General features: G+C 34.8%; 1 protein-coding gene across 9 annotated transcripts in view; it reads left to right on the top strand.

Moving 5' to 3' along the window:
* ADAM23 (ADAM metallopeptidase domain 23) overlaps positions 1-14147 on the top strand; it is a 71536-nt gene that overhangs the window by 18616 nt on the left and 38773 nt on the right. For all 9 annotated transcript variants that reach the window (XM_021400736.1, XM_021400739.1, XM_021400738.1 and 6 more), the window contains 6 exons: positions 3882-3945; positions 7938-8020; positions 8737-8800; positions 10967-11039; positions 11549-11622; positions 12490-12555. In XM_021400736.1, the coding sequence (XP_021256411.1) occupies positions 3882-3945; positions 7938-8020; positions 8737-8800; positions 10967-11039; positions 11549-11622; positions 12490-12555 (424 nt within the window). The remainder of the gene's footprint in view (positions 1-3881; positions 3946-7937; positions 8021-8736; positions 8801-10966; positions 11040-11548; positions 11623-12489; positions 12556-14147) is intronic.

Here is a 14147-nt window from a genome sequence, read left to right as displayed (position 1 = left end):
AAAGTTATTTTATGTGGAGATCTCTACTTCGTGCATGAGTTCTGCACCTTATTCCTTAGGCACCTGAGCCCTTAAACTGTATATTCAAGGCCTTTCTTTTTTATGCCACTTGCATGAAGTTATTTTAGATCAGCTTTTTTTTTTTTCCCTCAAGGAATCTTCTCCTTTATTTTTGTCAGAGTTGAAGCATTAATAACAGGTAAAAGCTTTGGTAGAGAAAAAATCTGTAGTGGCAGTTTTACATTTAGTTTTGCAGCTATTATCTCTGTAACTTTAGCAAAATATAGAACACTTCTCTGTACCTAAATTTTTTTTTTTTTTTTTTTGGTAGCAGTAGTGGAACATTTTTGCTGAATTTTTCAGTCCAAGGCCACTTTCTCCAGTATCACGTTTCAATATTAACCATTTATAAACATGGAGAAGTGTATTAGAAATGTCTTTATATTGACTTTACTACCAGTATAAAGAACAAGGCAGATTGTTGTTAATACAGGAGCAACTGGTTGCGTGTACTAGCAAAGCCATGTTGGAAAATGCCTGCAGATGTACTGCCCCCCTGCTGTTCTTCCCTCTTGCTCTGAATAAGGTCACGGTTGTCTCAAATTAGCAGCATACATTAAAGGATTTCTGAATGATTGAAAGTATGTGTTCTTTTCAGTGTTCGCAATGTAGACTGGTACTAGAAATACACATAAGTGATACAAGGTGACCTGCCTCAATATGATGCATTTTTTTTCCAGTCATGATAGGATTTCAGAAAATGAAGGAGGGTACCCACAAAAGCAATTATCCATAAGTGATCCAAAGTACATGATAGGTAGGAAGGTGGCTAGCAAGAATCAGGTACCAACCGTGGTAGAACCTTATTTTAAGATGACTGATATTTTTCAATTGAATACATAAATCAAATATTTCCTGTGGAAAATATTTTCCTATGGAAAATATTCAGTAAAAATGCCCTTGCAATACTTCGGTGGTTAATTTTGACAAAATGTAATGATCAGAAACTAGTGCTAAATACCCTGATATAGAGTAATCTGTGAATCTACCAATTTCTAGGTGGTTGATTGTGTTGTATTTAACGGAAGGATTGTTCACAAATTAAAGGTGCATTTTGTTCACAGCATGGTGTTTGGGAAGTATATCATCAATAGCAGGCCCCGACTATCTTTGGAGGGTTATTTGCTCCGTACAGACAATTTTATTGACGTGCCTTGTATCCAGCAGGTCCACAAGACAGTAGAGTTGGCAAGTCAGTGATAATGAAAGCGAATAGTCTACTGGAAAAGCCACTGTCTACTGCATGCTTTCTTTATGTATGTAAAATATATATAGGAATATTCTGTCATAAGCATATAATGTTGAATACTCTATTAATTACCTAAATAAGGAAGCCCTTTATAGGTGGAAGTAATGTGAAGCTGAAGGCTGGAGGACATAGCCAAGTTACAAGAGTAGCCCAACCAAAATCCAGGAAAGTAACACTGAATTCTGGAAAGATTCTGCAAAGGATGGGTAAAAGAACTTTTGAGCAGCTCTCACGTCACATGCAGTGGGACAACTCTAAGGGACAAATCTTGTAATTAAGCTACATATGCTTGTGAGTCTATGGATACAGTGGGAGACCACTCACTGCAAGTCTAGCAGAGTGCCAAAAGCGCTGGAGAGTAGTGAAGGCAGTTCTGAGGTCAGTCACGTATCATGGCTATGAGAGGATTTAAATTAAAAATAATAATAATAAAATTCCTTGATTTGGAAACAGATAAATTGGTTTGAGGAAACTAAATGGAACTTGGAATTTGGAATTCCAAATGGAAGCAGGTATGTCTTTAAAAATCTGAGTGCAAGTAGAAAAAGTACTAGTGGTTTTAAGTTTTGTATTAAATACAAACACTCAAATAAAATCAAAAGAACAACTTTGGCCTTTGCATGCAGTACTAGCTTAAAAGGCAAGAAGTATAAGCAACTATCTTTTAGGACTTCAACTTTCAGCTGAGGAAAACTTGCGCATTATGGTGTGAATGTGAGTTTTGCAAGAACAGCAAAACAGTTTTATTCCTTGTGCTTCAGTTGAACCTCACCTCCTGAGGTTAACCTCATCTACTGTATGAGACGGTGGTTGGCTGTGATCAAAGGCTAATCAAAGCATTTACTGAGCGCAGTTACAAGAACAGAATGATTGAGGTTGAAGTGGGAACATCAAGGCCAGTTGAAACCACTTCGTTAAGGCTGCTTCTAGTTGAGTATAGTTCTAGGTTTTAACCATCCTCATGGAATTTTCCATTTTCCCTCTTGTGCTAGTTACCTCCAGTCTTGTTTATACCATCCCTTTAAGTAGTTGAGGACTTGATAATAATAATGAAAAAGACAAATAAGAAAAGGATGTTACCAACACTCTTCAGTTTAAGTGCTTTGTATACATAATCCTCTTTAAAAGCATCGAACTTTGTCATGCTAAACGCAGTGAATGTTTGTACTGAAGTCAAGCACTTGTGCTATTCATAGTGTTTGTGTTTTCTTGCAGAAAATGTATAGTTTACCACGATGCCTATCAAGAAAGTCAAAACGATTTTATGCAGCTGAATTTATTTTTAAATCAGCACTTTAAATGTGTATATATTTAAATACTGCTATCAGAATGAAGGTTAAAACAAATGATGAGGGACTTCAGTAATTATTCATGGCTATTGCTATTTCTTTTGCTCATCCTGCTCTCTCTTAGTGCTATGAAAAAGGACTATTAAGAGAACCGCTGGTAACTGACTTCAGCAGGAGCTCTGATAGATTTAATGCCTGATAAAGGCAGGATGAAGAATTGATTTTATGAGCCATTAGTAACAGTTAGTGTTGTCAGGATTGCTTATAGGGTATCTCATTTTGAGATGTGTTATTATAAGTACCCGTTAGTCATGAATTCCTATCAGAACTATTTTGTCACACCAGGCTTTCATCATAATGATGGTTTTTATTCATACCAGCAATACTTTTTGTATTTGTGTCCCTATCAGATGTTCTCATGGCTTTTCTGTTTGGAAGGCTCTTAGAGGCCTTAAAAATGCTGAGAAGTCTGGACCACATTGAGTAACGTGCTGATTTTGTAAATATGATGGTGCCAATTGACCTGTTTGAATGCTTTGCTGTCCTGAGGGTGCTGTGCTGCAACCCTGACTGCTGCAACCCTCTCACTGGTTGAGATGTGAACAAGACATTGAAGGTGTCTAAAAATAAAAATAGAATTGTAAGTTATTTACAGTATAGGGATTTCTTTATGCTTCAGAAATGTATCTTGCCAGTGTGGTTTAGGGAAAAAAAAAAAAAAAAGGAGTGAAAAAGGAATCTGAGAAGAAGAAGTGAAACAAGCAGAAGGAATAGTATGTGTTTTTTGCATTTATGCTTGATTATTTTTTAAAGAAAATGTTTGGAAAAAAGTTAAGATTTTGCAGAAGTGAAAGCAAAGTACAGATGGTACAGAAACACTGTTGTCTTCAGGACAATCATGTATATATTTGTCCATTCTTGCATATAATGTATATTATTTTTAGATGGAATATAAAATGTTTTTGAAAACAATAATGAAGCATACACGTTGAAAGTAAAAGTTATGGGCAGCTAGCAAAATTCTAAAGTCACTGGACTTTTATTTTTGTATATTCAAGATAAACATAGTGGAAGACTAAAATAGGATTGGAGAATGGAACACACTCTGTCTCCTAGTGCATAATCAAACCATCTACTGGTCACAAGCTGATTGGTTTGTTTGGTTTTTTAGCTAATTTACAAGGAAAGAAAAAATGGTTTGGAGATTCAAACTAAAGCATCCACATAGCAGTGTAAAGAATATTCAGATTTTTCTCATCTTGATGTTTCGTTTTTTTTGACAGTGATTTGTTATCTTCCAATTATGTGGAGATTCACTATGAAGATGGGAAACAGAAGTTTTCTAAGGTACTGTGCTTTTAAAATGAGGCAGAATGGTATATCTGAGGGAACAATGCCAATAGCATGTTTTTAAAAAGGGTCAAAACACCAGAAGCCTTTTTTACAGACATAAGGAAGCTCATCTGGGCTGGGGCAGTGACAGATGATCCAGGTAGTGCTAGAACAGTTATGCCTTGTAAAATGTAGGGGATGGAGGGATTTAAGTCACCATTAGTGTAGTCTTTATTACATGTGCTTAGCACAGATTGCAAGAGGAATAGATAGTGGAAATGTAAGATGTACAAACAGAAAACTTTCAGTGACTTTTCCTTGTAAGATTTATACAGCTGGGAAACAAAAAATGAAAAACGTAACCACTGGAGTTAGTAGAAAACTAGCGTGTTACATGACATCTAATTAATTTAGTTTGTCAAACTGGCTTCTAAGTTGAATTTAGCATGAATAAGCTACTGATCCAAAGACAAAGAGATAAAGTTATGCAAGGTAGTTTAGCGCTAAGGAAATCAGAATCAACTTTTGATTGTATTAGCAACATGAAGGCTGACAGGTTCACAGGAAAATGGTAAAATACATTTCCAGGGAATTACTTATTTCGTAGCTGGTACAAATGCTGGAACATTTGTTGTGAGCTTATTATGTATGAAACGTATCTGTATTTAGAGTGGAGAAAAGCAAGCAATCACGTTACATTTATGCCTTCAGAGACGTGGGACTTTTTGGCCAAATATTAGAAACCTGATTATTTTGCCCTTGCTATAGAGAATTACAAATAAAATGAAATAGATTAGGTCAAAATAAAACAGTTACCTTGCAACATAATTATTGCAATGAATTGTCTTGTATTCTACTGAAAATAAACTATGTCACGTATCATACTAAGAAAGTGATTTTGTTTCATTAATACTCAGTACTCTGCAGAATGGGCAAAAAAGCTAAGTGATGCAAGAAAACAATTCCCTCTGGGATTTGGACAAGCTCATGCAATTGTTAGCTGCAGCGCTAGCACTGAGCACTGCGGTTGCTGAATCATGAATCTGACTGGAAAATTATATTGGAACTTTAGACTGAGTAAATGTACTGCTTTTGCATGCTGCAGTAACTTGATCCAAACTTCCTAGGGGATCTTCTCTGAATTGATTTGTTTAGAAACAATAATATAGCTTTAATTTATAACTCTATTATACTCTATTCATTATAAGTTCAGAAAATATACAAACAATTAATTAAGGAGATCAAATGAGAACTACATCCTAAGCTTTTTACAGTATCTTGTAATCCTTTTTAGACTTGAATAAATGATTGTTTTGTTTCTGGATGTGGAAGCAAAGATGTGAGATCTTGATGAAAAAATACTGTATTTTCTAGATTTTTATTAAAAGAGTGAAACAAATAGTGATTCAGGGAACAAATAGTGATTTCCTCACTTGCATGATAGTCTGTAAAAAAGAAAAAAATTGAAAAGCTGCTTGTGCAAGTAAGATGATCACCAGTTGTTAAAAAAACATGTTCTGAGTATTCTCACTAATGGAAAAGTAAATACATAGTGGTCGCTTTCAGTATGATACTTTGATTTAGTTGGAATTCAGATGACATATGACACCAGAATTAAGAATATTTTGATGATGAATGCTACAATTTTCCATTGATGTGGGAGTAAGACAGCTTTACTAAAAGGTTTGTAATATATATTTTTGAGAAGGCTTTTTAGTTTAGTTGTTATTGTTGATAGATATTAAAGACCAACTACTTAAATAAAGTAAATCAGTGTCATTCAGTTTTCTTATTTTAGCTTCATTGACATACAGCAGCAGAACTTCTGTTATTTAAAAGCTTCTAAGTTCACTAGTTCTTTCACGCATGCTTTGGAGAATCAGAATAGCATTTTGGTTTCTTTCTGAACATTTCTGGCCAAAACAGTCTTGTTCTTGATGTTCTCTGTTGATAGAAAATAGACTTATTTACTAGATTGAATCAGTCCTATGAAGCTAGTTTATTCTACCCTTGTTCACAATAAGTAGTTCTGTAAGCCTGTAACAGTCTAATCAGTTTATTCGTCAGTGATTTATGAAATTTTAGGGATTAGTGATTCTGCTGTCCAGCAGTAAGGATGGAAAAACTTCAAAAAAATCAGGTTTAAAAGATCTTCATGAAAATATTCTAACACTAGCAATTCTTGTGTGTGAGTAGATGATGGTTTGACAGTACAATTATTTATGAATTTCCCATCTTAATCATTTATTTGTAGTCTGGTCTTCAGATATTTCCTAGAAGCCTTCTAGCCTCTGGGTAATAGAATGGTGCTTCTTTCTGAGTTCAGGAATCTTTGAGTTTTCTACAAAATGAAACCGCTTCAGTGTGTTTTATTGAATTCAGGGAGGGTGCTGTGACACATGGTACCTGGAGACAGAGTGGCCATTAACTTGTGAGCTAGACCATGTTTCTGGAAAGTGAAGAGATTTGAGTTAATTCTCCTCAAAGTGACCTGGGAAACAGGTTGAGTGCTGTAGGCATTAGCCAGAGGAAGGGCATTTCTATGTACTGGTTTATACTCTAGAGGAGAAAAAAACCAACACAAAACAACCAACAATGAAAGCCACTGTAACTGTGTTTTGTGAGAGCCTCAGCCTTGTCAGTCTCTTAGATGCATTCTGAGCATCCTTGAAGTCCCCTTGGATGGTTTGGCTGCTTCTATGCTCACTTCAAAGAGAGCTTAGTCAGGAGCCAATTGCTTCAGGAGAAGAGAGCTCAGTTTGGTTTGCTCTGTAATGAAGAGCTGGATGAGGCCAGGGAGCTTGCACTCTGAATTCAGAGTAAAGCACGTAGATTCGACTAGAGTTTAGGTCGCATATAGGCAAGGCTTTTCAGGATCGGAACTTAAATATTTTATGTACCAATTTTTCTCTGCAGCATTTTGATCTCGTTTTTTCCTGTTCCCCTCGTATATACACATATTGCAGCTTGACTAACATTCCTTTGGAGAGCAGACAGTCTATATTCAGAGTTGCCCTGAATGCCCGTTTGATAGCACATTTGGCACTAATTCTGTTCTGCCTAATCCTTGCAGCTTCTGACTCTTCACATCCTGCATTGCAGCATTCAGCAGGGTCTCCCTCACTTTGTATAATTAAGGCTTTTGAGAACGGAGATGTTAGGTGTAGTTCGCCTAATGTTGAGGTGTTGTTGGGTTTGGTTTTGCTTGTTTAAGTCTCTAATGTTTAAACATGCTTGTAGGAAATTTAACTGTTATTTTTTTAAGAGCAGAAACTTGTCTGAAACACGACTGCTAATTAGTTTATGAAACCATAAAAGTACTACCTTTTAAAAATAGTTAGATTTTGCATCTATTTTTAATTTTATGCAGTTAAAATCAAGAATTGACTTTGATTACTCTTTTGATTAATAGACTAAAAATTTAACTGCGCATTTTAGTGTTGCCAAGCCATGTTCACTTTCTGGCTCATTGATCATCAGTAATACTGGTACCTATGTTCTAATGGTATAATGCTTAAATTAATACTTTTTAGAGAGGGAAAATCAAACTTGAGTTGGTAGAATGCAAATTGAAGCCAAACACATGCCAGGTAATTGATGAACGTTGTCTTACTTATAACTTAGTGGACCTGGAAGGCATCAAGAATCAAGTCAGCTCATGTGACCTGCGTTACGTAGCAGTTCTATAGAATCAATTTGCAGCAAAGAAATGCATGTAAAAAAAAAAAAAAGAAAGAAAGATGAGGAGTGCTGTGACATCAGCAAGAGAATAACTCACATTGTAACTTGAAGACATAAAATATTCTTTACCGGGCAAGTTTTTCTTTTACTATCGACGAGTAATAGTCCTTGGGATGCAGTTTAACTAGAGACTGCTTTCTCTGAAATTTTACCTGATGGAAGGTGTTAGATATCTTTCCTGTTAGATTTAAACAACAGATATGAAATCAGAGTAATTTTCTGTGTTTTTCTTTTTTCTTTTCTATCTTTTTTTTTAACGTGAATAGGGTGGGGAGCACTGTTACTACCATGGAAATATCAGAGGTATCAAGAATTCCAAAGTTGCTCTTTCAACTTGTAATGGACTTCAGTAAGTGCACTTTCTCATTTTTCAAACGAGTCTATTGACTAGTTACTACTCTTGAATATTATATCATAATGTGTGATGGACTAAAATTTTCCAGACCAGATGATGTTTGAGATTTCTAAACACCAGATTGGCCAGTTACGCCAATCTGCTCACACCTTTTTTAGTATCATTAGAATTAAAGTCTTTTGATACTGTCTCATGAACCTTTGAATATGGTAAGTGGCAATAAACATTTCATTAAAATGACTTACTATGGTAGAGAATGAACAAGAATTGTACTCTAGCAGTCTGTTTGCTCAGTATTCATGCATGGGACTATCGGCCCACAGAAGAATTATTCTTTTTGCTAGATTACTAAAAAAAAAAAGTAAGAAATTAGTTATTGTTAAGCGTAACTTACCTCATTCTGCTGCTAATATCTGTCTTAGGACTCCCCGTTTTCTTGGTCAAATATTTATACTCTGGTTTTTGATCATTACGTTACCATTGCATTCAGTATCAGTTTGTTGAAATGTGCCTGATTTATGAAAAAATAATAATAAAAAAATTCTTAGCTCTAGCCAGATATGATGGTAATACATATACATATGGAATTATTTTAATATTGATCAGAGTTTCAGCCATAATTTCGGTTTTATTTTGTTAAAAATCATATGATGGAGTCAAGTTAATTCTCATGTAATCCTAAATATCAGTTCTGTTGCTCCATGTTCTAGTGGCATGTTTGAAGACAGTGCTTACGTGTACTTGATAGAACCTGTGGATTTGACTCACAGTGCAGTAAGTTTTATTTTGATCTGATTTTCACTTGGTTTGGGAAAGAGAGAGAGCAAATAAAAATAATAGAATAAATCAGGAAATTAGTGATCTGTGTTGTGCATTCATATGAAAAACAAAAGTATTTTAAAACACTTGATTGGACTTCTCTAAGGCAAGAAGTGTGCAATTATGTACGGTCTAACATTTTTCTTTGCTTTTCTTTCATTTTTCCTTTTCCTAGTCATTGTTAATCATTTAGCTGTTGGAAGTAGAATAGTAAGACATTTTCCATAGCAGATGGCTACGCACTGTCAAAAGGTGTTTATTGGTTTTCTCTAGTACTTGAACTAAAGAATGTATAATTTTATAGAAGGGTGTGAAAGTCATCCCTCTCGCAAAACAGCTGGATCCAAGTTGCTCTTTGATCTACAGTATTTCCAGTAAGATCTTAATGAAATAGATAATTATATGAGGATCTATAGATGTTGATGTAAAGTCACTGTGTAGTTTAAATTATTCTGATCCAGCATAGTCATATATTCAAATATTTTTATGGGATTTAGGACTATATTTATGCAAAAATCTTGTTAACTATAATTATTTTTGTACTTCATGTTAAGTATATTATAGCACAGCTGTTCCTAAAACTGTCTATTTATAGAACTGACTACTTTCCAGGAAGGCTTCCACATCCTGAATGGTTCAAAGGTTTGAGTGGTTTTCAGCAGAATGATTCTGTAACATTGAGACCTAAACCTTAAGAATTTGCTTTCTCACCTAGTCTGTAGGGCCTATTCCACGTGCTGTATCACAGCTCTCAAACATGCCTCATTTAAGTACTTACCAGTATATGACAAATAACATAATGCCACAGAATTTATATGTTTTAGTGACTGTAAAGATTAATTTGTAGCCCAGAGAAAGATCTGCAAAGTCTTTGACTCCTGAAGCTTTCAAAGAGAGCAAATGAGCGTTCAAAGGAATCGGCATCGTTTAGCTGGTCAACTCTTGGGCTGTGCAGGAAACTATATAGACACTGAAAAATGTTACCTCTGAAAACAATTACATTTCTCAGTCTCCTCAAAAACTGTTATGTCATGTAATGCGTTTTGATATAGCACATATTCATAAAGATTGTGAGGCTAAAAAATGACAGTACAGATACTGCAAATTTCTGGAAATTTTATTGACAATGGTATCTGTACAGTAGTCAGAGGAGAAATTCTGGAACTGAGATACTATCTGCCAATTCTGTTAAGGATTTACGTGGTAGAATTCTAAATGAAAAGAGGATGGATGAATGTTTTGTTTATTTTTTTTCAAAATGCTGAAGATCAAAACAATACACCTGCAGAGAATTTTCAGAGACTCATATTTTTTATTTTTCTGTGTGAGATAATACCGTGGCCGCAGGCTTCAGGTTGTAGATTATTCAGCTTGATTAACCTTAACTATGGTGGATGCTATATGAAACATTTTTTTTCAGAAGAAAAAGAACAAAACCGAAAACAGCGAAAATGTGCTCTTATTTCCTTCAGTTCAGTATATATTTCTCTCACAGGAGTTACAGAACAGTAGCATCCTACCCTTTGAAAAGAATTGCATGTTTTGGCAGCCTGTATAGAAGTGTCACAGAAAAAAAGACAAGTGTCTTCTAGATATACCAAAAGTCATAATTTGGGGCACGTCACGCTTCTAAAGAACACGTGCATTAAAAGGCTTCTTCTTATTGGTGTACTCAACGCTTAGAGTGAAACAAGCCTCTTGAAGATACCATATTGATTAGTTTCTTGCATTTTGCTGCAATTAAGATGATAGATTTTTGTCATAAATAGTAAACGTATCCTTGCATTTCTTCTGTGAGTGGAAGATTTCATCTAAATGTATGCTCTTTAATTTGATTTATTGGAATAAATGATTTGCATTCTCTAGCACTAAGGATTTTAAAGGAGTCTTTTCAAGTAATCACAAAAACATCTCTGGTATCTGAGTTTTGTATGCCAGTAAATGCTCCATGATTTGCTTAGGATTGCAAACATTGCTTCAAATTGTTGCTATGTGAAATTGGTACTGTGGTTTTTTGTGTTTTGTGGAAAAGTAATAAAAATGAAAAATATTGAAAGAAATGCCTTACTTTTCACTCCACAGTATTAATTAGAAGAAAATGCTGCATGTTTTTCTTAACAGGAAAGTAAAAGTAGGCCACATATCATCCAGAGAACTTATGGAACACAAACCTCCAAGCAGCTGCAGGACCTTGGTATGATTTTGCTTATGAGTTTTTCAGAATTGGAAATAATTGTATATATAACTTGAATAATTTGCATATTAGGCTAATGGAGATATTTTAAATTGCTGCTCATTTAGAAACGCTTGAAAAATAAATGCTGAACTTTTTTTTTTATAATTATTGCAATGGAACTCAGAAAAGCAGCTGACAGACTTTCCTCTATGAAGACCAACCAGCTTTCTTCTGCAGATCATTTAATTTAATCAGTGATATGAATGCTATTGAGGACAAGAAATGAAAGAAAACATACATCCTAAGCCCAGGCTGCAATCTTTCTATCTCCCCTTGCATGCTTTAATTCTAAATTTAGGTTTCCAAGTGACTTGAGTTTTGATGTGAAATTCTTAATGTAGATTTTACAAGAATTAACTTTTCAATATCAAAAGTTTTTCTAACTTTAGTGATCTTAATCTCTTTTTGGACATTGCACTGGTAGTTTAAAATAATGCCGTGAAATTCTTAAATTCTGATTTGTACAGAGACTGAATCTAGTTCTGAATGGCCCTTTATCTCTGAACTACTGTGGCTGAGGAGAAAGAGAAGAAGGAGAGCAGTGAGTAGAAATGTGACCCCGAGTTAAGACCATTTACAAAAACAAAGCCCAAACCATCCATTTTGGATTTTGAGTTAACAGAAGCTTTAGAAAATAAATATTTTGGTAGCTTAGAATTGTTATTCAATACAAGTATCAAACAATAAAAATATTGACATAAAAGCAAAACTATACATCAGTAGAACAGAAGTTTAGTAATGAAAATGACTTTAGAAAGTGGGGTGAGTTTTAGATTTTAAATCTGCTTGATAGAGATTATTTTTGGATGAAGTATTGCTTTCTGAAGGTAGCTACTTTAGTTTCACTTGGCGTGTTAAGCAGCGTGATCAAAGAAAAATTCCAAATAAGGACATCTAATTTGACTGGGTTATTGAGAGAACAAAAGTTGTCAGTCCTCATGCATATGCATGAGAGCAAGGGGAATAATTGGGTTTAAGAAAATTAATTTGTATTTCTTCACTGACTTGTACAATCCATGGCTTATTTTTGGAGGGCTCATCTGTTTTTAGAAAGTTCCTTTTCAAATCTGTGATGAATAGTACAGAAACCTGAGAGTTGCTAGCATTTGAGATTTTTTTCTCCTTTGTTTAAGTGGAAGCAGTGGTGATTTCTGAACTGACCCAAAAAGTAAATTCTAAACTTATTCCAAATCATGCAACTCAGATTCCCAGCCAGTGTCAATTATCAAAACTCACCAAGTTAGCGGAGCTATGATGATTTACCATAGTTGAAGGTCTGACCCAGTTCTTACAGACTTACAAACTCTACATAATATTTACAGGTAATCCTATTAAATCAGCAGCTGCAGTTATTTTTGAAAATCCCTCCATCTTCATGATTTCTCAGAGAATTTCTTTAATCCATCAGGCATCTCGTGGTGTCTTTGAAGAAATGAAATATCTGGAGCTCATGATTGTCAATGACCACAAAATGGTAGGTATATCAGTTCATTGATTCCTTTTGATTATAATTTGTTGACTGATGAATGACACTGTACATTGTCAACGCCTTTTGGGTTGAGTATTTCATTTATCAGCATCTGCTACTGATAATACTGTAAGACAGAGGCTGTAATACCAGTACAAGTTGTTTGATTCACAATGTGTTTGTCATTTGTTTAAAAAGAATCACTTTTTTCCCCCTCCTTTCTGACTTGAGAAAACTGGAAAAAATGAGACCGGCTGATATTTGTTATATAAATGTTATTGCTTTCACAAATTATGCCAGGTAAGGTATCGAAGTGCCATTACAATACCCCTATTAAAAATTGAAAAGAGAATTGCCAAGGGAGTAATGTGTTTTTTAAAAGAGAGATTATTGTTCAGTTTCCACATTTTGGGAATCCCATGTCTCAGTGTTTAAACATTTTAACCACTAAACTACTGAACAGAAAGTCGATTGTTGTTGCTGTCACAGTCTTACATTTTTCAAGTTATCTGTTATATTCTCCTTCAACCTTCCTTCTCTCAAATTGTCTGTGATTTTTTTTTTTTCCTGCTAAAATGCAGCTGTCCTTGTAGTTGTTAGTAAAAAGACTTTTTTCCTCTGTGAGAATTATAGGGTAACTCTAACTCTGTAAGAGTTACGTGTATTCCCTGAGCTGTGCTTTATTCTGATGAGTACTTTTCATTTTGTGTTCTTATAGACTCCACACTGCTTTGGTATTCTGAAAATATGGTATGCATATTTTCAGAACTGTTCTGAAGTAATCCCTTCTTGGAGTCCATTTTAGCCAGAGCATATGGTTAGAATATTAAGTATAGGTTTAAAATTTTTCGAGTAATGAAGAATATACTGCAACCCACAGCAGGTTCCTCATGAACAACTTGGTTTGGCCTCATTTTGAGCCTTTTTCCTTAGTTTTCCCAACTTTTGAGAGGCAACTAAGTGCCTCTTTGTATGATTTTGTTTCTATGTGTGCAAAACCTTTTTTAAAAATTATGTTTATGAAGCAGATTCAGCTTATTTTATGTGCAAATAATAAATTTTTTTTTTTTTGAAGTTTCTATGAAAGCTCATTGAATCCATCACGTTGCAGCATGTTTTCCCAATTATTTTTGCTGTCATGGACACTTGTTAGCACTGAATGATGATTTTAAAGAGCCAGTCTCAGAGCAGGATGCAGTATTTTGCAGATAATATAACATTTCCAGAACCATTTCCTAAACTATACAAATACTCTGGTCTGAAAATAACCCATATTTAGTCTGTGACAAATCAGCAACGTGGAGGGAATTTGAATGGGTGGGAAGAGTAGGACAAACATTTCTTCAACCATTTTCGTTTGTAAACCTATCTGCTAGGAGAAGAGTGTTCACGTGTTAGTAATATAGTGGTAGGGCATAGTAACTAAGGTTACAGATATTTTCTTATCTTGTCTGAGATCTGTGCTTGGTATTTCTTTTGAAGAGAATATTTCTGTGCCTAGTTCCTCTGGCATCTCTTGTTAACAGCCGTGCTTACAGGACAATCATCCTGTTCCCTATGCTTGTGACAGGCACTAACTATTGTCTCCTCTCAAGCTT

The sequence above is a fragment of the Numida meleagris genome, chromosome 5 (genome assembly GCF_002078875.1).
Source record: "Numida meleagris isolate 19003 breed g44 Domestic line chromosome 5, NumMel1.0, whole genome shotgun sequence".
In the NCBI taxonomy this organism is placed as follows: domain Eukaryota; kingdom Metazoa; phylum Chordata; class Aves; order Galliformes; family Numididae; genus Numida; species Numida meleagris.
This window is presented reverse-complemented; position numbering and strand designations above follow the sequence as displayed.